This window comes from Falco punctatus, assembly GCF_963210335.1.
Source record: "Falco punctatus genome assembly, chromosome: Z".
Classification (NCBI taxonomy): domain Eukaryota; kingdom Metazoa; phylum Chordata; class Aves; order Falconiformes; family Falconidae; genus Falco; species Falco punctatus.
Window position 1 is genome coordinate 44,899,170 of NC_137586.1, and position 21,608 is coordinate 44,920,777.

General features: G+C 41.3%; 1 protein-coding gene across 1 annotated transcript; it reads right to left on the reverse strand.

Annotated features, from left to right (window-relative positions):
• Positions 1-283: 283 nt before the first annotated feature.
• Positions 284-20,949, reverse strand: LOC308057072 (fructose-1,6-bisphosphatase isozyme 2). The gene is made up of 7 exons (XM_080373249.1): positions 20,686-20,949; positions 17,874-18,036; positions 16,875-16,967; positions 11,086-11,226; positions 9,715-9,852; positions 3,678-3,797; positions 284-1,126 (listed from the first exon to the last, which is right to left on the reverse strand). Exons 1-7 carry the CDS (start codon positions 20,856-20,858, stop codon positions 935-937), a joined length of 1,020 nt encoding a protein of 339 aa, XP_080229375.1. The 5' UTR covers positions 20,859-20,949; the 3' UTR covers positions 284-934.
• Positions 20,950-21,608: the final 659 nt, after the last annotated feature.

Genomic DNA, 21,608 nt, shown 5'->3' on the forward strand with positions numbered 1-21,608 from the left:
ACCTCTATCACCTAACATAATCACACATTTAGTTTCATTAATAATTTTTGTGATTCCTGATCTCCTTAGATGGTGTCAAGCCTGAGACATGGCACTAGGGCATCAACAGGACAGATGTGCTGGAGGTGATTAGGAACGCCAGTATGATGTGCATAAAATGGCAAACTTCAATCTGAAATGAGAACCTTTCAAAATAAAAGCAAATGGAGGTGTGACGGTGGCTTGGTGGCAACAGCTCATCTTCTGTTGCAGAGGACAATGGAAAAACAGGGGACAGGCACAATTTGAGTGTCACACCCATAGCAATGGTTTATTGTAATTTGTGCCATTGAAGGTTACCTGTCTGTAAATAACACGGGGCATTTTCCTCTTCTGAAGAGAACTGAAATAACTGGAAATTTTGTAGCCTTTTCATCTTTATTAGTTACCCAAGACATATATAATTTGGAGCTTAGAACTGTTTCAGACAGCTCGAGACTTTTGTTCTTCTCAGGGCTGTCAAGATAAAAAGCACCTGCAACAAAAACTCTGACAGAAAATCCAGGTAACGGCATTGCGAATGTTGATGTGAAAATCCTGCCCCAAACAATGCCAATCATCTAATGTCAGATGTAAAGCTTCAGATCAAATGGGTGTACTGATACAGCCCACTTCCTTTTGTTAATATTATATAAAGTAAGTCACTTCTGTTTAATAATCAGGTGTCTGTCTCTACATTTGCACTGCATAAATCAGAGTTAGAGGATTTTTATGTTTGTCTGCAAAGAGAAATGAAATTTTTGGTTTTTCTCATCAGCCATTCTCACTATTTTTCCTGTTCTCACAAAGTGGCATTTTCACTGAGAGATGGGTGCGAAGTGCTGGAATCCACCATCTTGAAATGTATGGCTTTTCCTGTAGACTGAAGACGGATGAGCAAAGTCTGATGAGGACTTTAGCTGCTCTTGTGTTTCTGTACACAAGCAAGGTATTCTTGCACGTCATCTGGAGAACCGAGGATCAGAGGGACTCTTTGGTGAATACTCTCAGGTTTCACATCCAGCACTGCCTCAGTCCCTGTAGTTGCCATCCCACCTGCCTGCTCAATGATGAAGGCCATTGGGTTGCACTCGTAGAGGAGTCGGAGCTAGAAAGAAAGAGAACACATGACTGCCTTTGGGGGAAATTACACCAAAGGACTTGCCAGAACTTTTTGTGATTTTGGAAAATTCTGTACCAACACCAAGTGATGTCTCTCAGCAGCTCCTCCTTCTTCTCTTTCCTGTTCTCACCTCCCTTAACACCTCCTATTTCAAGGAAAAGTGTACTGACCCTGCATCCAAGCGTCACCACCATTGTTTCCAAGCTGACATACTGATGTGCAGCACCAGTGAAGCTGTATTTTGTCAAAAAAGTCAAAAGCAGCTGCTAGGCCCACAGATACCAGGAAAACATCTAAGCCAGCTAAGTTAACAGTACTGGGAAAGAAAAGCCAAAATCTCTGCTCACGTACAGGCTTTACATGTTACCTGAAAGTTTGGGGTAATCACATTGTGTTTGGTCAGGGTATTTTGGAGTTTGAAACTTGATGCGCCCAGTTTCAAATTTCAGGATTTGATTGCTGCTCTTCAGAAATGTGAATAGATAACTAGCGGCCTGAACTCATTTAGATAGTGGCTATGTTTTCAGAAGTAACTGCAGTAATTATTAAAAGCAATGTTTCCCTTTTGGTACAGAGGCACTTTTGGTTTAGACCCTGGTATCTGTTCACATGTTTAAAAATGTTACGTCTGGTGTGCCTGTGTTCTGGTGGAATGCAAACAATTTGGGACATCAGCCAAAAGTTTCTGTGTTTAAAAGGGTATAGATGGTATCTGGTTATTTTTTAACAGACATTATTTCTGTAGGTTTAGTTGAATCTTTGATGGTCTATGAAATGATCGTGCACAACAACATTAGTAGGTATTATGTTTGAAGGGCTTTTCATATATGCAAAAGAGGGAATATTTTCTGGGGAAAAGGAAGTGTGACAGAGTGCAACCGTATGTAGAGACAAAGAAATGGGTTGGACTCAGGATTTTACTAGCCATCATTCCTTTGTCACGCTGTTTGTAATAAAACCATGTTATATCACAAATTTAAATAGTGCATATTACCTTCATTCTTATCTTTAAACGCCACTGAAGTGCTACTTCTGGTACAAGGACTCCATGTGACAGGCAACACAAGACCAATAGCCTTTTTTGTTCTCTTTAGTGCATGCCCAGCCTTTGTTGTACCACTGTGGAGTTTGTGTTGCTTAACTGTGACTACGTGGCTTAAGAAAAGCAGTTTTCCTTCAGGGTGTAGTGCAGTCACACTTAGGGGTCTTCAAATGGGCTCTGTCTTCAGATAGGTTTAACATTTTTCACCTAACAGAGAACTATAAATCTTACATTCATAAAAAATATTATTTAACATACCTGATTTGAAAAGAATATCTATTTATTGGCTGGTTCTGCACTGCTTATTGAGCATTTTGTTCTCACTCTTCTTTTAACTGAAAGAAGGAGCTCTAGATGATAGGGCCTACATGCATGTCATTTGCATTTACTCTAAAGCCTTTGGATCAATTCCAGTGACATTTGGTTTCTATCAGCTCTCTAAGTGCATGGACTGTCTTTCAGGAGGATGATGGTCACGGCACCTACCACAAAGGCATTACCTCTCCAGCAAGAAGAGGTTTATATAAAAAGAGCTGTACACACCTGAAGTCTGAGAAGGCAAGAAGAAAATTTTTGTTTACAATGATAGTACAGTTTTGCTTCTTTCATTACTTTCTCTACTACGGGAGTCCAAGCCAGATCAATCCAATAGTCAATGTAGGCTAAGTCATTTGAAAATCTTGACTTTTGTAAAATGTTACAGGTACTTCGTACATTTGTTCTTTTGTCCTGTTTCTCATCTTTCAACAATAGTTTAACTCAGATTTCAGAACAAAAGGATATTTGATGCTGCAGGAGAAAAGTTGAGGTTGACTATCATCCATGACCCAGCAGATTCAGGGAGTCACTGGATTGCATTGCACTTCATTCAGTCAGTGTGTTTTGTACAGATGTCCAAATGGGAAATCATCTTTTCCAAGAATAATCATCTTTTCCAAGAATACTCATCTTAGCACGCGTGAAGCACCTTCCACTGGCGAAGTTTTCAGATCAGTTAGTAGAAGCTCGTATTTGCAGGTCTGGTGATAGTAGGTTTAACATCCTTTGGAAATATTAGGTATGCAAACTCAGCTGTCTAACATTGGCCAAAAACCCTGTCTCGAGTTCAGCATATCCCACCTGGACTCTAGCTGCCAGTATGAAGTGCACAGGTCTTCCTTAGGCCTGTGATATAACTGCTAACTGCCAGCGGTGCATAGGTGTCTCAACAGGTTTCTGTGGTACTGAAATGTTTCTCTTTAGGAAAATGAATAAAGCCCTTGGTTGCAGTGAAAAGCATTTGAGTAGTCTGTAATATAAAAGTACACTGGAAGATTTCTGGCCTGAATTGGCAGTTGCCTAAATTTGATTGCTGACCATCATATCCATTAATAATTTTCTCCAGGGGTGGAAAATTATTATCTGTTTATGTATCTAAACTGTTCCTTTACGCTCTGGGAAAACCAGAGGTATCAGGTTGACTAAGTTCACCAGAGAGTAAGTCAAGTGATTTACCTTTCCTTTAGGACTCTTCTGATTAGCAGGATACATGAAGATCCCCCCATACATCAACGTACGGTGAACATCAGCTACCATAGAGCCCACGTACCTGGCGCCGTATGGGGAACTGCCATCCTGGAAAACAGAGTGAAGCATTATATCTACCAGGCTAGACAGCTAGTAGCATGGCAGAGTGTAGTTTTGTTATGAAACAGGAATCAAAGCTGCTTAAATCAATGCTTGCTTATGGACACTAAACCAGCCTGAAGCATTTTGTAAGATGTAGTGATTGTATATTTAATTCTAAAATAAGCACTTTCAAGAGCTGCATTCACAGTATGGAAACCAGGGTGCCCATAATTTGAGTGCACAATTTGGTATCAACCCCTAGAGTGTGGAAAAGCAATGGCTGCTAACAGTGGCTGAAAATTCATTATCAGAACATTATCAGAACAAGGTACCCATTTGATTGCTGATCCTTCACTGGTTCCTAAGCATGAGGAGGGATGTTACTTTTCAATACACGTCCAGATGGTTCCCAGAGGACTCCAGCTTTTTTCTTCTAGCTTATTTGTCAAGGTATGAGATTGGTCGTAGCATTCATTCTGCAGCTTAGTTTGGGAGATGGGAATTTATTCATGAATATTGTTTTCCTTGCTTTCATCTTAGAAAGTGATGTTGCTGAAGGGCAGGTCATTTTAGTGAGAGCAGACAGGGAAGTATTCATACCAGTCTCAGATTTACTGGTCATAAAAATGGTAAGGTAGGAAAGGTAGAAGACAAGCAAAGGTATCTTGCACAAATAGAAGTTATGTACACCAAATAAGCTCCACCTGAGAAAAGTGATGCATCACCATACTTTTATGAAGGGCAGATACACAATACAAATGTAAACTGAAGGAAAGCTTTTCAAAAGCTACAATGCCAAGAAGTCTGTTGGTCTTTTGATACCTCTCACTCTGTCTTCAATGAAGCAGAGGAAGAATTTGCTCCTCCCCAGAAAATTACTAGAGACTGGGATTTCATGCACATTTAATACACATACATATATTTGTGTATTGCAATGTTAAAAGTTGAAAAGACCTCTGCAGATTTTTCTGTCTGGGTCAGTTTTCTAATAAATGATCTTAGTGCTTTCTACAAAGCTCACCTTGTGCTGATAGTAGACCCAGAGAAATACATAAATAACTTGTTCAGCAATGCCACCCCCAAGACCTCCAGACATCACAAGTTAGTCACCCTTCCCAGCAAAATTATGATGTTATTTGGGAAAAAAAGAATCCATAAGTGGGAGGAAAAAACAGATAGAGAAAAACATAATTCTATTTTGAAATAATTTTTTCAAACTGTTCAATGCAACTGTGAAGTCTTGATATTGATTCTCTTTTATGGGAAGAGATTCTCATAGAATTGCACAATATCATGCCACACAACACTAAGAAGTTGACTCCTAATCCACTAAATATAAGACTTGGATATTTGATACAGCTGGTAGTAAAACTGGAACAGAGAACTGTTCCATCCTAGGTGATAACCCTTGTTCGACTGCACTTATGCTGTTTTCCATTATTCTTTCTTCTTGTACACATTAGAACTGAAAATTCAGAGGGAAACAATGTAGAGTATGGTAGACATGATGGGTAAGGCACAGCCTGGAGTTTTTATATTTAGTTTGTTTAAACATGGCCCTGTTACTTCCAGGCACAACCGAAAATATGTTTTAAGTATTTGACCCCTTATTTCCCATGGCTTACCCTCAAATAATTACATGTTTAGATTTCAAATGATAGCTTCTCCATCTCACAACTGTTTGCACTTGTGACTTTGCAACTGTAAAAATCTGAGGTCAGAAAAAAACACCTTAAGAGGTGTTGGAGAGACACCAATGCAAGCCTGCAATTATGGAAATTGCATGATTATATGATTATGGTTTAAAAGTACATTTAAAAATCCAGTCAAAGGAAGAGCTCTTTTTAAGGTTTCAGAAGGTGATGAAGCAAGTCTTAAGGGAAGTTTGTTAAACATTAAGAAAAGTCATAGTGTATTGATGATAAACAGGCCCTGAAGCAGACTGCTAAGGACTGCTTCCACGACATTATCAAATAAAAAGTCTGCAACCCACATGTATGAAATTTACTGGTGGTGATCCACACAGCTGAGCCACCTTTGTACAAATAACCAGATACATTTAGGGTATGCTGGATTTCCTATTCGTGTGCAGGTCATTTACACAATATATGTGTGCATGGACAGTGTTAGGTGAAGCTGATGAGATGCCACTGACAATTCTAGTTGCTTCTTACCCTGACAGAAATTAACCTGCTAGAAACCTGCTGAGACTGTGCTAAGAAAAATACAGAAGAGGATTTCCTCCATTCTGGTACAGTTATCACTTGAAGGACAGAGTGAAACAAAATTTTCACTTCCCTTAGCTTACAGCTACGTGCATGGGAGGAATTAATAATGCTTCTAGTTACTAGAAATGTTACTTCTTGTTTCTCCAGTTCAGTCACCCAGACGTTTTTATTACAGGTGAGAAAGTCAATAGGTGTTGCATGCATGCTGGCATATTGCCAAGGCTTTCTTCTCAAACAAAATAACAGAACATGAATGTTAGGGAGATTCATCCTGGGTTCTGAGTAATGCCAAAGTGTGTGTTTGCCCAGTGAGCACTCCATGCTGCTTCAGCTGATACTAATGAAAGAATTGGAGAGCCTTGATGTTTCCTTGGTCAGCATCCGTGGTGTTTTAGTAAACTTGTGATTGCTCTTACTTTCACCCTTCTGCCTGCTTATTTTTCGCTTAACCCAGAGGAACAAAAATAGCTCATAACAGGTAGGTCCTGTGATTTTTTTTCTTCACAATGTGATGTAAGTCACTTTCTCACTTCTGTATTGTACTGATTTCTAAAGGCTATGCTCCTCCACAGCAGAGTAAGACTGTGTATTTCTGGCATAACTACAGCGACCAGGAGAGCAGGGGGAAAAAACTCTTTCCTACAGACTACAGCAGCACCCTGCATCCCTTGCTCCACATACAGTTATGGTGACAAAATTACGGTGTTTTTATTAGCTTTTTTATATCACTGGGGCACACCTGGGCTGGCTCCAGAAGAATGCTTCATGCTGAAATGTGCTGTTGATGGCAAGTTTTTGATGGCATTGCGAAGACAAATCCTTAACCAGGGAGTCTCCATTGCATGGCTCTCAACCAACAAGCTGTGACAAGACTCTCAACTTCTATTGTGGCTATAAGAAGCAAAGATAAAAATGGGTGAAATAGCAAAGGACAACGATGCCCACAGCATCTGAGTTCTACCATCAGTGAATCAGTGCCAGCTTGAGGCAAGGGCCCTGCAAGCATTACTGGTGGAAGAATACACTTTGGGAAGGAGTTAAGAGTGATACTTGTGCAGAAACAGTTTCTGGCCTATCAAGTGCCCATTATACGGTGCAGGCTGGCACAAACATGTGTTACAGGCAGCCTTACAAACAGCAGCTTGCTCTTCAAGCTGGCTAAGCAGCAGGAGATTTTGTGATGCTTAACAAAAAATTATCTTTACTCTGGACTCTCATTCCAGAAGAGATGTGTCTAGACAAATATTTCCTACTAAGATCTACATGACAATGGTAGGAGATTTACAGCTGGCCTGCACAACAGCAGCACTTTTCCAGTGCTTTTAATTCAGTATTGATACCTTAGGTGAATGGTGGTCCACAAGAAACTTTGTCAACATGGCTTTGTAGTTCAAACTGTCTGATCAGGGATGCTGTTGTTAGATAGTAAGGGAAAGTCTCTGCTCTCCACATAAATATTGATTGTAATGTTTGGTCACCAATGACAGTAATACAGAACACAGGACATGTTGTGGACAACATCCTACTTTGTTTGCCTGTTGTATTTTTAACTTCCCAGTTTTTTTGTGGCAATATTAGAGTCATCTGAACAACATGTTGACCAAGAACCACAGGAAGGAGGAAACAGAAGTAGGATCAAAGGAACAAAAGGGATAAGAACATGATGAGTACCTGAAATTAATGCCTAGTCTCTTGGCTTCTAGCGGCCAGAAGGCCATAGAGTGAGAATGATCTGCCTGAGTAAGAAGGGATCCCCCATGACCTACACATCAGTTCCTCCTCAAGTCAGAGGCAGGGGGTATCCAGCAGATACCCCCCACTGCCCTTGTACATGCTGAAGAAAGGAAGACAAAGACCAAAGCGGTGTAATGCTCCACCTGGGTGCTGCACAGAAGGCAGGAGCATCCACCAATGTAGCTGTATTTGGTAAGGCTTACAGATGAAGCCAGGAAGCAGGTTTCATGCTACAGAAAAGTAGCAACACCTTCTCTCTCTTGTCCTCCCACAATGCAAATATAATGTCCTTTTTAAATCAAGGAACTGAGTTATGCTGTTTCCAAAACTCAGGTTCATAACAAGCTTTCAGGTGGGCAGGGCCCTTCCCTCTGCTTTGTAGCCGTGACACTGGCGCCTTGACCCTTCTCACGCAGACAACCCTATGTCTCAGAGAAGCAGAGCAATGTGCTTGTTGAGCACCCCTGAGGAGGCTTCCCCTGCCCCAAATAATCCATGCACTACTGTGCTGCTTGCTTTAAAATAACAGAAACACCTTCTGCCAACTTCTGTTGCATTAGCACAGCAGCACATTTTCAATAGATTTTCCTCAAATGAAGCACAGATTTGAGATAAAATAGTGTTTGCAACACAAATTAATAAATCCAGTGTTAGTGCATTATACTGAATACATAGCTCAGCATAATGTGAACATAATGAAAAGCACGATCTCCTCTTTCCCAGCTGGCTTAGTTTTAAGGAAGTATGAAAGTTGTGTTGGGGCTCCTGCTTCTCTCACAGCTGGACTGAAAGCAGGCTTTGAAGTTTCGAAATAGCCTCAAATATTCAAAATGAATATATTTAAAATGCTGTGATGTGACACCCTCTGTAGCTACAATCTGGGTAATATGGAAAAGAGGTTTTAAGAAGAGGTCGCATTGCAGCTATATCGAATGTAGTAAATTCAGATTTTCAGCTGAGAAGGAGCTTCTCACAGGACTATGGTTTAAATTCTTACTCATTACTTTTCCCTTGTACAGCACCCTGAAGTATTCTACTGGATACATCAATTTTTACATGAGCCCTGTATAAGTATTCTTGGCAAATAATAGCTTAAAAAATAATCCTATGGGGTTTGGTTTTGTTTTGTTTTGTTTTTAAAAAAAGAGCATTAAAACCAGCTTCCTGGCAAAATTCAGTCCTGAGCTGTTCCACATCACCATATTTTGTAGTGACTTACTGGTCATATAGCCACACTTTCTAGAGACCTTCCAGCTTTCCACATGGAGAGTTTGTGTTGCATCCACCTAGCACTGACTAGAGGCCATACAGAGCTGTATGTCCCCACAAGGAAGTTCATCAGACATGGGATGTTCTCAGCTTTACCCCTTTGAGGGACACAATATAATCCTCTTAACAACAGAATACAGTGACATTGTGCCTCACACCTTTTTTTATTTTCAATCTGTGGATAGGTTCATGCTCCACATGATGCAAGCAGACAGTGCAAGAGTGATAAATGCATTTCTCAGATCCAAGCACGTACAGGAAGGAGAAGGTGTCACCCAGATCCCTGTAAGCACCTTCTGGGCAGTGCTGTGGAATTTAGCCCCAAATGCCCGTCTGTGCATATGACTGAACTGCATATTCAGATAAGCTAGAAAACAAGGGTACATCCACACTTCGCTGGCATGGTTTCAGAGGCTTTTTAAAAAAACTGGTTCTTCATGTACAGCACATTTTCCTCCACACAGTGACGAACAAGCTATGAATTTACTTACCTAAGTCTAAGTTATAAAAGATGTTGGGGCACCAGAAAAAACCACAGCAGATACATACCCAAAATGGACCTGATGGCACAGAAGGGTTATGGTGGGCTGAACTCATCCAGGACTTCAAATCCTTTCCCATCAGCCAGGACTGCATGGAATGCAGTGCTTGCCAGTGCACAGTGCAAGAATACAGTGCTAATATTTTCTTACCTCAGGGAATTTCTTCTTTTGTAAATAATCTGTCATTGCAGCATCAAAATACTTCGCATAACCTTCATTGAGACTGTATGTCTTCCCTTTCTTCTTGATTTTAACATCTCTGTCCACCAAAATAAATTCACCAAGACCCTATGGAAGAACAGGATAGAGCAGCATATTAACAAGCAGTAGAAAAATTTTGTTGACTTTCTGTTACTGGTGTCGCACTAGAGATGGCAGAAACGCTAGCACAGCTTGGTCCTTTCAGTGCTAGACTTGTGTATAGCTTCACAGTATTTCAAAAAGAGCAGAATGCACAGAACCTGTGTTAAATTAATAAGAACTTGTCACATTGGTACTATAAAAAGCAATTCAACTGTATCAAAAGAACATCAGTCAGCCCTGAAAGCAGATGGATTGTGAATCTCTGTCCACGTATCGTAAGGTTACAAATTAAGAAATTACACTGCCTTCTGATTTTTGAACTCTTTTTGCCTGCCTTGTCTAGATACCTTAAGCCTGCCTTGTCTAGATACCTTAAGTGAATGTGGTCAGCTGCTCCCAGGTGTTGCTGTCTGCAGTTTGAGTGCAATTATCACCTTCTTTTCCACTGTCTTTAACAGAACAGTTACTCTCCCAGTTTTTCCCACTTAGAATGGGCCCATTTATAAAGGTTAAAAGGAATTCTGATAATATTACACCTTTTTATCCAACCCCACCCCCACCCCATGTTATTGCCCACATCTACTGCTGGTTTCTCTAATGAGCAGTTTCCTTTCTGCATGCCTCCAGTAACGCCTGATGGGCTGCTGGGCTGGGCACGGGGGGTGGGGGTGGGGAGGGGGGCACATGTCCTCCAATTCTATGGGTATGGTTGTGCTTTTGCAAATTGTTGGGTACGCAGCTTAGAGGACTTAGCTATAAAACTAAATTGCACTCAGGAAACCTGACATCACTCACTTTGCATGAACTGTATCAAAAAATGGTCCTTGTCCCAGACTATATAACACTGAACATGCTGAGGTTCTTCTAGAGACAGAAAAAGGAGTCCAGCAAGTGGAGGCAAAGACACTGTTCAGCGTAAATTTTCTTAAGTGTTTCTGCAAACCAGCAGTTTGGTTTGAATGAACAGGGTTACAAATGCTGTTTGACTTAAACTCTCTTTCACTGAGTAGAAGAAACAAACAAACAGAGGTATGGCATCGAACATAACCATGTGTTATTAAATATTTGTAAGGTGGAAGTGGGATGCTCCAGGACATGGGCGAAAAAAAGAATTGCACAGATTGCCTAGGTTACAGTCAGGGAGTAACAAAAATTAGTAAACCCAAGCATGGAAAGCTTTAAAAGATAGTGGCAATGTGATTAACACCATGACTGTACCGGATCGAGCATGAAGCAGTCCACTCCTTGCCCTGTCGAGAGGGCGACCAGCGTAGCACTGCCATACAGGGCATAGCCTGCAGCAACAATCTTGCGTCCAGGCTGCAAAGCATCTTTTTCAGAGGGCTCATCATCTGTTTCCTGAGGAAAAATTACCACTGGACTGAAGGTTAAATTCTTACGAGAAACAATAAAACAACACTTCAATAATAACATGGGGCAGATTTCCTTTTTGAGTCTATGCAGGCCTTTGAAACAACCGAAAGAGAGATTTTCCCCACTGGGTCACAGCAAGTCTGGTACAAGTACATGCACAGGCTGGAACAGAATGTTGAGCGTTTGTTATTTTATCTATGTCATGCAATCAATACCTGCAACAAAGCTGATACCTTAGCGTTACAGCCCAGTCTATTCAAGAACATCAGAAATCTGAGACAGAACAGAGATACTAATTTTCTGTAAATGTAAACATAAGCTATCACACTGACACCTTTCAGAGGGAATAACTGTGAGGCGAATGCAGTAATTAACATTACAGAAAAATTGCTTCCAGTAATGCAGAATAAAAAGGTAGATTGTGCAACATGATAGAACCAGGATTGTGCATTGGCCTCTGCTGGTGAAGCAATGGGCAGCTGAGGTGATGTAAATGTTCATACTATACATAAAATAACAACTGCATTTGCATATGTAATGTGTATGTGTGTGCAGGTATAACTCTCCCTAGAACATTCACCTGGCAACGTACTTCAGGCTTTTAATCAATTTCCAACACTTATACTTTGATTTAGCACTTTGGTTACCACTGAACAACAAGACCCCAAGCAGACCTGGTGCAAGTATTTCCAGCCAGCTTTAGGGGTGTGCCTCAGCCATGGCGTACAAGAGTTTGGTAGAGTAAGAAAGGAGAACAGCCAAGAGTACTTGGGAAGGCTGGCTTGAGTCTTCACCTCCTGGGACTACAACATGGTCAGGGAATGCTTGATTTTAACGTTTCTTTAAAAGCTGGTCTGTTGTGGTAGGTCTTCTGTGGATATTTTGATGGTGGTTCATGAGGAATTAAAATGAGAACCCCCTTAGATCCTTACTTCAGGCCCTGGTTTAGCATTTTATTGTTCCAGACTCAGACAATTTCTCAGTGATTGCATGGGTTTGATTAGGTTGAGTAGCAGCTAAATAGAAACAGCAGGTCTAGCCCTAAATACCTGGATAAAAAAGTAAAGATCAGTGGATACTGCTTTGTGTAGGAAATGAAATATTTGGTGACTATCCACTTAATTCCTTAAAAATTCATGAATGGATTCCAAAGATATTTTCCAAAGGAAAACATCTCTCCTTAACAGAGAAGTTCTCTGGTGTGCCCCATGGCAAGGAGGTCTCAGGGTGCCCATCAGGGTCCTAGCAGGGCAGAAAGCTAAGGGTAACCTGGGGATCCTGTTAATTATTGTATGCCAGCTTCTAGAGGAAAAGTGAGATGTAGGACACCAAAATTACGTATTTCTTGGCATATGAAGACAGTAGCTCTACAGTAAAGTATTTTCATTTTCAGCTGAAAGATTTTATTACTTTTGTTACTTTAGCTTACAGTTCTTAGCTGTATTTTGATCAAAACTTTTTTTTTATCATTATTTTGCCATTTCTTTTTTTTATTTCTTTTGTAGAAAAAAATTCCACTTGCCAGCCAGCTCTTCATGGGACCTGAAATATACCATGTGCAAATACATCTTGTATGCAGTCCCTTGGAATGATTCTGTGCCAAGCTGCTTATTCAGAGAGGTTATAATGCACATAATGAAGGAAAACTAGTTAAAACACTTGTTTGTATATTTTTGAATACTGACTAGTAGTGGCTAGTGCTTTGCTAAACAATCTTTTACAGAACCAACTATTACACCCTACACAGCATCTTCTCTTTCAAAAATATATGCCCATGGCACATATATCTCAACATCAAAAACAATGGTTGTCTACAGTAGACTGTTTGCAACATTAAATGCAGAATTAAACATACATTTACACAACTAGTCGCAAGCATATTATGATTCTCCTAGCTCTTTGTATGCTTTCCTCATTGAATAAAAATTAATTTTGTATAAATACAGTGAAGAGGTTTGTTTTATAGAACATGGTGTATAAACAGCATACATAGTTGCTGTTTACATATGATATTGATTCAAAATACATTTTTCTGAGATGAGCTTTTCAGTCCTCTCTCTTGAATACATTTTCTATGTTTATATGGTTGAGAAATCACATATTTATTGATTATTCTGAAAAAAAAACAGAGGAACTTCTTCCTCAGGAGATGGACAGTCGGGCAGAATACCCTTGGTTTTCATTCTTCATTCACACTATGTTTCCAAGAGCCAGCTTCCAAAAGGAAGGAAGAAAGCTGTCTCAGACAAACATTTTGCAGAGCTTGTCAGACAGAATGTAAAAAAGCTACAGATCAGCTGATACTTCATTGTTGGGACTGCAGGAGCTTTGTCCTGCCAAGTACCATGTATTGTGAAACAAACCAGGGAATTAAGCTGGTCAGTAGAGTCTGGTAGCTGCTGAATGTTTTCACTTCTTTCTGGTGCGTAGATGGATTTCTTTTCTATTATATTTTGACTGTGAGATGGTGATGGTGAAATTTTTTTAGAGCTCTTTATGCAAAGCACTGAAACAGTCAAGGGGACTGCAGAGAAGCTCTGCCAAGTGTTGACACCGTCACTTTGGCTTGTTGTTGGTATGAAGCAGATGAAACAAGGCCTGCGGAGTGTGGCTACAGGGGTACCATCAGGTGATACCTGAGTCTGAAAATTTTTGCATGCATGATTTGCCTAACATCACATGAGGGATTGATTTCTAGTAGTGGGAGTAGCTCTGGAAGGACTTGGCTTCCAGGTCTCCGTTTGTATCATGTGTTTCGTGAGTACCCTTTGCATTTGCCCTGAATTCTTACACCTTCGCTGTGAGAGACCACATGGAGGGAAGGACATTGTCCTCATGACAGTGAAGAGGGAGGAATAAAATACATCTGAAGCACTGGGCAAAGTTACAAATTAAAACCAGAATGAAACAAAGCAGCAGTTTCATACCATATATGTGCAGTATGAACTGAAAGTTGTAGATTCAGCTCAGTGGGATGAAAAGTTGGGAAGAATCCAAGCAAAAAATACTTACTGGGACCACATCCTGATACTCCATGAGCTGAGAGCCCCTCAGCAGCAGTGACTGCCAGGGCCATATCCTTTGCTCCTGGCTTCAGCTGATTCAGCGAGGCTTCTCTTTCAGCCCCACTTTTCTGAATGTTTTTGGTCTTTTTAACAATACCACCCATGCTTCAGACAGTAAAAGCCAGGTGGAAAATTAAATAAAACCCTAAGACGGCACTTACTTCCTGGTGGTTTTCTCCAAGAAACTGATGCAGTGCATTTCTGGCAAGAGGCAATGTTACTTGCCACCATGGCAATGGCTCTGGACTGGGAGCAGACAGAGAACCATTTTCAAGTTTGAGATGTATTGGCCAAGTCTGGCCTTTGTAGAAAAGTGCTGATTACATTTTTCTGCTAAAGTGAGGCAAATATTTCAGCAGTGGAGGGTATGCCTTTGGAAATGAAGCTAAGGTGGTAACACAGTGAGAAAATCAGCCATGCAATCATCTGAGAATTGGAAGATACTGAATATCGGACAGGTGCTAAGGATCATCCTTTGAAATTACAGTTCTAGCTTTTAAAAAATGATGTTCATGAACCTTAAATTGTGTTTTCTTTCTTAAGTGGTTCTCATCCACTGGGATAAACATCTCACTTTTATTCCTTTTACACTACCCTTCAGTAACAATCCATAAAGCACATTATTATTTAATTATTTCAAAGACTTTGAAGTTAATAGTGTTTAAAGTTAATAGTGTGGCTATGAAATTGTCTTGTCTGAGAGGAAGGTGCATTAATTAACATGTATTTTGGAATTAGCATTTTAATAGAAAGAATTACGGAAGTGAAAGTCTGTAAATTCAACATTGTTTCTCATTTTCCAGGGAAAAATGGTAAGTTGTTTATGTAATTTATGAACTGTGCTTCATCCTAGCAGCAAGGTTTTCATTTCGATATGAAGCATTTGTACAAAGCAATGTAATTTTCTTCTTATGAAGTGCTGAAGGGTATCCACCCACATGAAAACCAGAACTTAGAAACAATGTTTACAACAAATATGTTAATGTATATTAGAACAACAAAAACAACAACTAAGGAATGTTCAGAAAATTAATTGAAAACTCGAGTATTTGGGAGTGACATGAGTTCTTTGGTAATTCTGTTCTGTTCTGAAACAGAACCCTAGAGAAGACTGTGAGTCTGTAGTCTTTACATATATTAACAGGCGAGTTAAAGACGGTAGAGAAATCTAATTTGTATTTCAACCTGCTAAGTTATATTAATCACACTGAGCATTTGCCCTTGTAGTTATGCAGAGTAATTTGATATTTTTAGAAAGAGAAAGCTAATGTTTAGTATTTGTAGGATGGTGCTTACCAGTTTTAGCGACAGTGGACAATTCAGCTATTGCCTGCTGCAAATGTCTTCTAGACTAGACAGGTAAGTGAAGAGAATGGGGGCCCCTTTGCTTACCATAAGGGCACATGGCATTGGTTGCATCCATACAGCTAAGTTCTCTTCCCTGCAAAAAGCAAGGTGGTAGACAGTACTGGAGGAAGTCCCTGGGCTGCTCTTTCCAGAAGCCATACCCAGGCATCATCTCAGTGTTGCTGGTCTGGGCTGCACCTGTGATGGGGGTTTGTACTAACTGTTGACAGCGTGGACAGCTATATACCAGCATTTGGCTTGTGCCATGTGCTTGAACTATTCGGTTTACTAGTAGATGCATCTTCTCAACAGTGATGATTAGTGCATTGCCTACCAGAAATGTAAAAAAAAAAGAGGAATAACCAGTGGAAAATTAAGAGTCAGAAGATGAGAGAGTGCTTTAAAAATGTATCTTCATGTTTGAAGTGTAGCATCTGAGTCTACAAAGACTTCTTTGCAGTCACAAGTCCTGTAAATGTTACTTCACAACAGTAATGGCTGAGGGTCTCCCATAGTCATATGACACTGAGCTCAGGCTTTAGGGAAAACACCAGCTGCTGGGAGATTAGCAATCAAATCACAAGACTTGGCATGACTCTTAACTACTAATGTTTGTTAATTGGCTGTGCAGTTGCTATTCTGTGCAGCCCCATGGGAGCAGACATGCAGACAGTGCACCAGCAGCTGTAGGTGACTGGTTCCTTCAAGCCTCCGGTGGCCCCCATTGATAGTCTGCTTATAAACTCCCATCCATAGTAGGCCAAGCAACTTGTGCTGGGAGGCCACCACACTGCTGACCATGATACGATCTGGGCAGTGACCGTCAGCCCTCCCCAGCCACCATCTGGGTAGACAAACACAGTGAGTGAGTCGTAGGCGCTGAGACACCCCTCAGCTCTCCTGCAGAGAGTAAGGGCATCACTGAAGCAGCTACCCACCTGCCTGGTGCTGACGGGGTTTTATTTAAGTGCTTGTGAGTCTGGAGGAGGGAAGTGCTGCCTCCTAACAATTTCATGGGACTGAGTGTCCCCTTCCTGGGAATTCAGGCAGCATTTTAGCACACATGAATCTCAAGTGTTACCTCTTCTACCCTTTCTAAGGCTCTGTTGATCCCAAAGACACTTAAAAGACCTAGGAAAGAAACTAAGCAAATTGATATGCCCAAGACATTTTGCTTTTACCAAGTCAATCATGCTATGCATGCTTCATTCATTCTCTTACCTTTTTGTAGATAGCAAATATTGTTCCTATTGGTGCCAAGCAGTCTATATTGGATGAGCCATCAAGGGGATCAAAGCACACAACATATTTACCCTAAAACAGGAGTTGCAAGGGAAGCATTAAATTATATGTAGTCTTGCACTATTATTTCCTTTTATTTGACAAAACCCATGTTTTTATGACTGTGTTTAGTGCCCCAAGTGCACACAGCCTGTCAGAGAAGGCGGCACTGTTGACCCATCTGGCCCTGGAGCACAGTGACACCCACTCCCTGCAGGGCCTGCCGGAGAAATAGGAGAGGGCACATTTCTGCTTGAGCAGCACAAAATGTGATGGTAGAAAGGAGCACTCCTCTGCTGCCAAGCAATGCAAGAAATCTCTTGAAAGCTAAGGACTCATTTTGGAAGTGAACATCTTCCTCCAGCAAATGTGTTCTGTTTTTTTACATTTTGTTATGAACAAAAGGCTTTGACTGTGATTTGAGGTTTGAGGGTAAGGCAGCAGAGGGAAAACATCTTGGGGAAAGGATAAGTTATATCAGTGTAAGCAACAGGATCCTCTCCTGGGGGAATCCAGATGAAGCAATCAGGTGTTTCCTCTGGGCATGTAACATAAAACCCGGTTCTGCTGGCCCCTCATCTCATTTTATCTTGCCTAAATATTAATGTAATCCAAAACCGTTACACTGGTGGTAAGGGAATGTAATAGTACACTTTACACCTGGGATCTGGGGTGTATTAACAAGCTCAAAAATAATTATTCTCCCCCCCTTCACAAAAAAACTTTAATAGCAATTTCACCCTCCACAGCTTCTTTAGCTGTTGAAACCATGTCATCCACCACAGTTATTAATCAAAACAATGCAGTAATGGTGCAAATTTTCTGAATTCCCCCGGGAAGGGTTGGCTGTGGGGCCAGCCCCAGGTTTCATACTTGAAACGAGAGTGCCATCTGCTGCTGCCTGAGCCCGTAACCCCTGGCGGCAGGAGCCGCACAGACCTGCTTGTCTTTCGGTGTGACGATGGCATCTTTGTTCTCCTCGGAGACCAGGACGCAGGTGGCGTAGGAGGATTGGAGCATATTAATCACCAGGGAGTTGGATAATACATCCAGCTTCTTCACCTCGTCACCGGTCACGTTTACAGTGCCAGCTATACCAAACCTACAGGAAAGTAAAAATATTAAGAAACCTGAGGGAGGCCAACGTTATGGGCTTTTAGAGAAAAAAGAAATCAAGGTGGCTCCTTCCTCTCATCTTCCTACACCTCTAACCTTTAGATCGAATTGCTAAGGTGCATTAGGAGATGGTTGCTGCTGCTAGAAATCAAAAGTGTGCATGAGAAAAAGAAAAGGCAATGGCATCATTTTGGGGCTGTGCCTCGGTCCTTTTGCTCCTGCTTGGATGCTCTCCAGGCCAGAAGCAGAGCCCACAGCCTGGCCACTGTGTGCCGGATTTCCCTAGTCATCCCACAAAGTGTCTGGCAGTAGCTTTGAGGGAAGAGAATGGGCAGTTGGCACTTGCATGATTTTCTGCCACTGGCTGCTCAGAGCTCCGTGATGGTCCTGTAATCCATGTCCACTCAGTGCCCAGCCACCCCAAAAGCAGAAGCTTTAAAGACACCCTCAGGCGATTCCCCATGCTGAACTGTATCTAAAGATCAAAGTCTGTTTTATTTAGTAATCCTTGGCTGAGTTAGGATGATGCTTCTGTCCTCTAACCTGATTTTAGCAATACAGTAATGATCTAGTGTATAGCAGTATATGTATTTTTGCAATTCCCTGTTGAGGAAGCACTGTTTAGACCTTCTGTGCATGGTCAGGGCCTCTTAGAAGTATAAAAAATTATACAGGGTGTAGATACAGCATTTTTATTCATTATGAAAAAAAAAAAAAAAAAAGGAAGGAAGAGGAAAGGAGCAAGTAATTAATCCCTAGGTTGTTGGTCAGCAGCAGGCTTTAGCTGGGAGAAGGGCAGGTCTTTTGTCTTACTCAAAGCTCAAAGCTGCCTGAGCTTTTCAGAAGTATTGAACTGTTGGGGCTCTTTATTTTGGAGTGCCAAATTTGAGATACTGGAAAGGACCATGATTTTCAGGGAGTGCTAAGCACCCATTCTCCAGTTAGTGTGTTTTCAGGCACATTCCCAGCTCAAGTCTATGGCTTAGGAAAAGTCATCCTTTACTTTTGAATGGCAAATTTGTTAAATATTAATGCTGAGTCTTTAACATTAAAGACACTTCACAGTCTCCTGTTTGAAGGGGCTAGAAAAATCAGAGCTCAAACTTCACGGATGCAAGCCAGTCACCATGATTGATAGTTTGCCATAGGAATTTCTGAAATTTCATGGTTAGTTGCAGTACTTTGGCTGGTGGAAGTTACTAATTTGTGTGTTTGGATACTTCAGATATTTCTGATTCATCACCTGAAACTTTTGTTTACACAGGGAGACATTTGCTCCTCACCATAACGGATGTTTTCTTTCTGAAGTGAAGCTTCATCCAGCACAGTGTGTCCTGTAGGCTAGGTGGCTATTCTACCTCTTATCTATCAAATAGAGATTCTTCCCACTTATTAAATACCTCAGAGGTTGCATATTGAAGATGAAAATGAGATAAAAGCAACTGTTCCTCTGAGTCAGGGAGGAAAAACAGCTGAGCTTCACCCAAGCAGGTGCAGAGATAAAGCACAGTTTAGCAGTTAGGGCATAGGAGCCTGATGCTGCTATTATCTTCGAGTATGTCTCAATGTCCTCTCTACATATTATGGTCCATACCTGTAGTGATAGTACTGAGAAATTGAATTCATGATTTGCAAAGATCATGGAGGACTTTGACCAAATAGTCAACAGAAGCACAGAGACCCCTGAGTGTCATACATTTTGGTGTTATGGAAGGGAGGGGGCAGGGGTTAGAAAAAATTACAGATACTGTCTTACATAAATATATTCCCTGTGGTTTTTATGCATGTATGCGTATGTAGATTCAGAGGCATGTACAGAAACATATCTTTCAATACATAACAGAACCTGTATATTTATTTAAATGCATAATTTTATTGGGACATTCCAGCTCACTGAACTGCTTCAGATAGATCACCATTAAAAGAATCTCACTGATGTCTCCTTCACCTAGCCCTGTGAGGAACAGTTCAGTTCAGGCTTTACTAAGGCAATTCTTCATTCCATTTGCTAAATCACTAGATGCCACATCACTACACTTGTTTTTCATATAGGGCATTTTCAGATTCCCCACCTGTAATCCTGATACTACTTGAGGAAGGAAGGGGACATGCACTCATGCGTGGCAGCGTGTAGCATTTCTTACAGGGCTGTTGCTTTAGACCATTACTTACACTGCAGTCAGGCAGAACATCAACTTCCCAAGATAAGCCAAGCCCTGATTTGCACAGCTCAGCACCAGGTTTGGATGTTAGCAGAAAATATCATGGTGTGATATTCTGCATTAAAAATATCATGGTGTGATATTCTGCAAATTCAAAGCAGATTTAAAACTAGATCAGTATCAACATTTACAAGGGATAACAAGGTGAGCAGTGCATTGAAGTTAACATTTTTAGACTAAAATATTACAGAATGGCAGTTAGTTTAAATGTCTATTTCTCACCCAATATAAAAATGATCCAAAAAGACAGATCTCCCACTTCCCACTCATGGTAATCCAGGCTCTGACCTCATGTCTACAGTCACTCAGCTTAAAAGAGACACTTCCAATGTATTTCTGAATCCCTCTCCCCAGCCTTGCTGTGCAAGCAGCTGCCTCTCTACCTCCTCCCCGTATCGCTAGGTAGGACTCACATGTGGGCAAGGCCTGCCTTTCTGACTGCAGAGGAAATGGCCTTTATGGCAGTCAGCATGGAGTTGAGCAGCTGTGTCAGCTCCCCTGTCGCTCCTTTAATGCGGCGTCCCTTCTCCATAACGAATCGTGTGAGCGTCAGCATATCTGTTTCGAAGGGGCTTTTGTCTGTCATTTCTGCTGGGTACCAGGGTTCCTATCTTCTCAGCTGGATGAGACCCTTTTTTGCAGTGTTGAGATCCTGGGTAGCTGTTTTGTTTTGAGGTGAAGCTCTTGGCTGCGTTGCTGGTCAGGGTTTATTAAGAGGTTTCTAAGGCCATGTGATTGAGTGCTCAGAATAACCGCTCCCCAGGCTGGCTCCACGGCTCCTCTGGGATGCAGGAAAGGAGCCTGAGACAGGACTACAGCTGAGCAACCCACTGCTCTGCAGCTCTCCCCACACACTGAAATTAGTGACATGAAATTAGACCTAGTAACATATTCTAATTGTGTATTAGACTGCTTATAAGGCAAAACTCTCGCTGGCTGCTTAGCTGGAAACTGCTTTCCTGTAGCTGCTTAGAATACCATCAGCATAGACCAGGCAAGCTGCAAAATTTGCAAGTCACCAGAAATGTAGGCATAGGGCACCAGTAACCACGCGTGCCATAGTGCCCCACAGCAGGGCACCCAGTGCACTGTGAATCTGGATGGTGAAGTTCCCTTCCCAAATCACCCTAATGCCTGCTTGCTCACCCTTTCAGCCTTCTCCACAGAAGAGGGCTTTTAAGGTGTACGACATCCCAGGGAAATCAACAAGAGGTGCAGCGTGCATCTATACATGCATTTCTTAAAGATGTTTTATGTTGCTAGTTGGTCTACTGCAATTCCACTTTAATTACTTCATTCCTAGTCTGGGCTACTTGTAATATTATAAGGCTTGCAT

Excerpts from the sequence above, each read along its gene's own strand:
- LOC308057072 (XM_080373249.1), bottom strand. The coding sequence starts at position 20,858 with ATGACAGACAAAAGCCCCTTCGAAACAGATATGCTGACGCTCACACGA. Across the intron at positions 11,227-16,874 it reads TATTTGCTATCTACAAAAAG|GAAACAGATGATGAGCCCTC; the intron begins GTAAGAGAATGA and ends ATTTTTCCTCAG. Across the intron at positions 9,853-11,085 it reads ACTGCTTCATGCTCGATCCG|GGTCTTGGTGAATTTATTTT; the intron begins GTACAGTCATGG and ends GTTCTTCCATAG.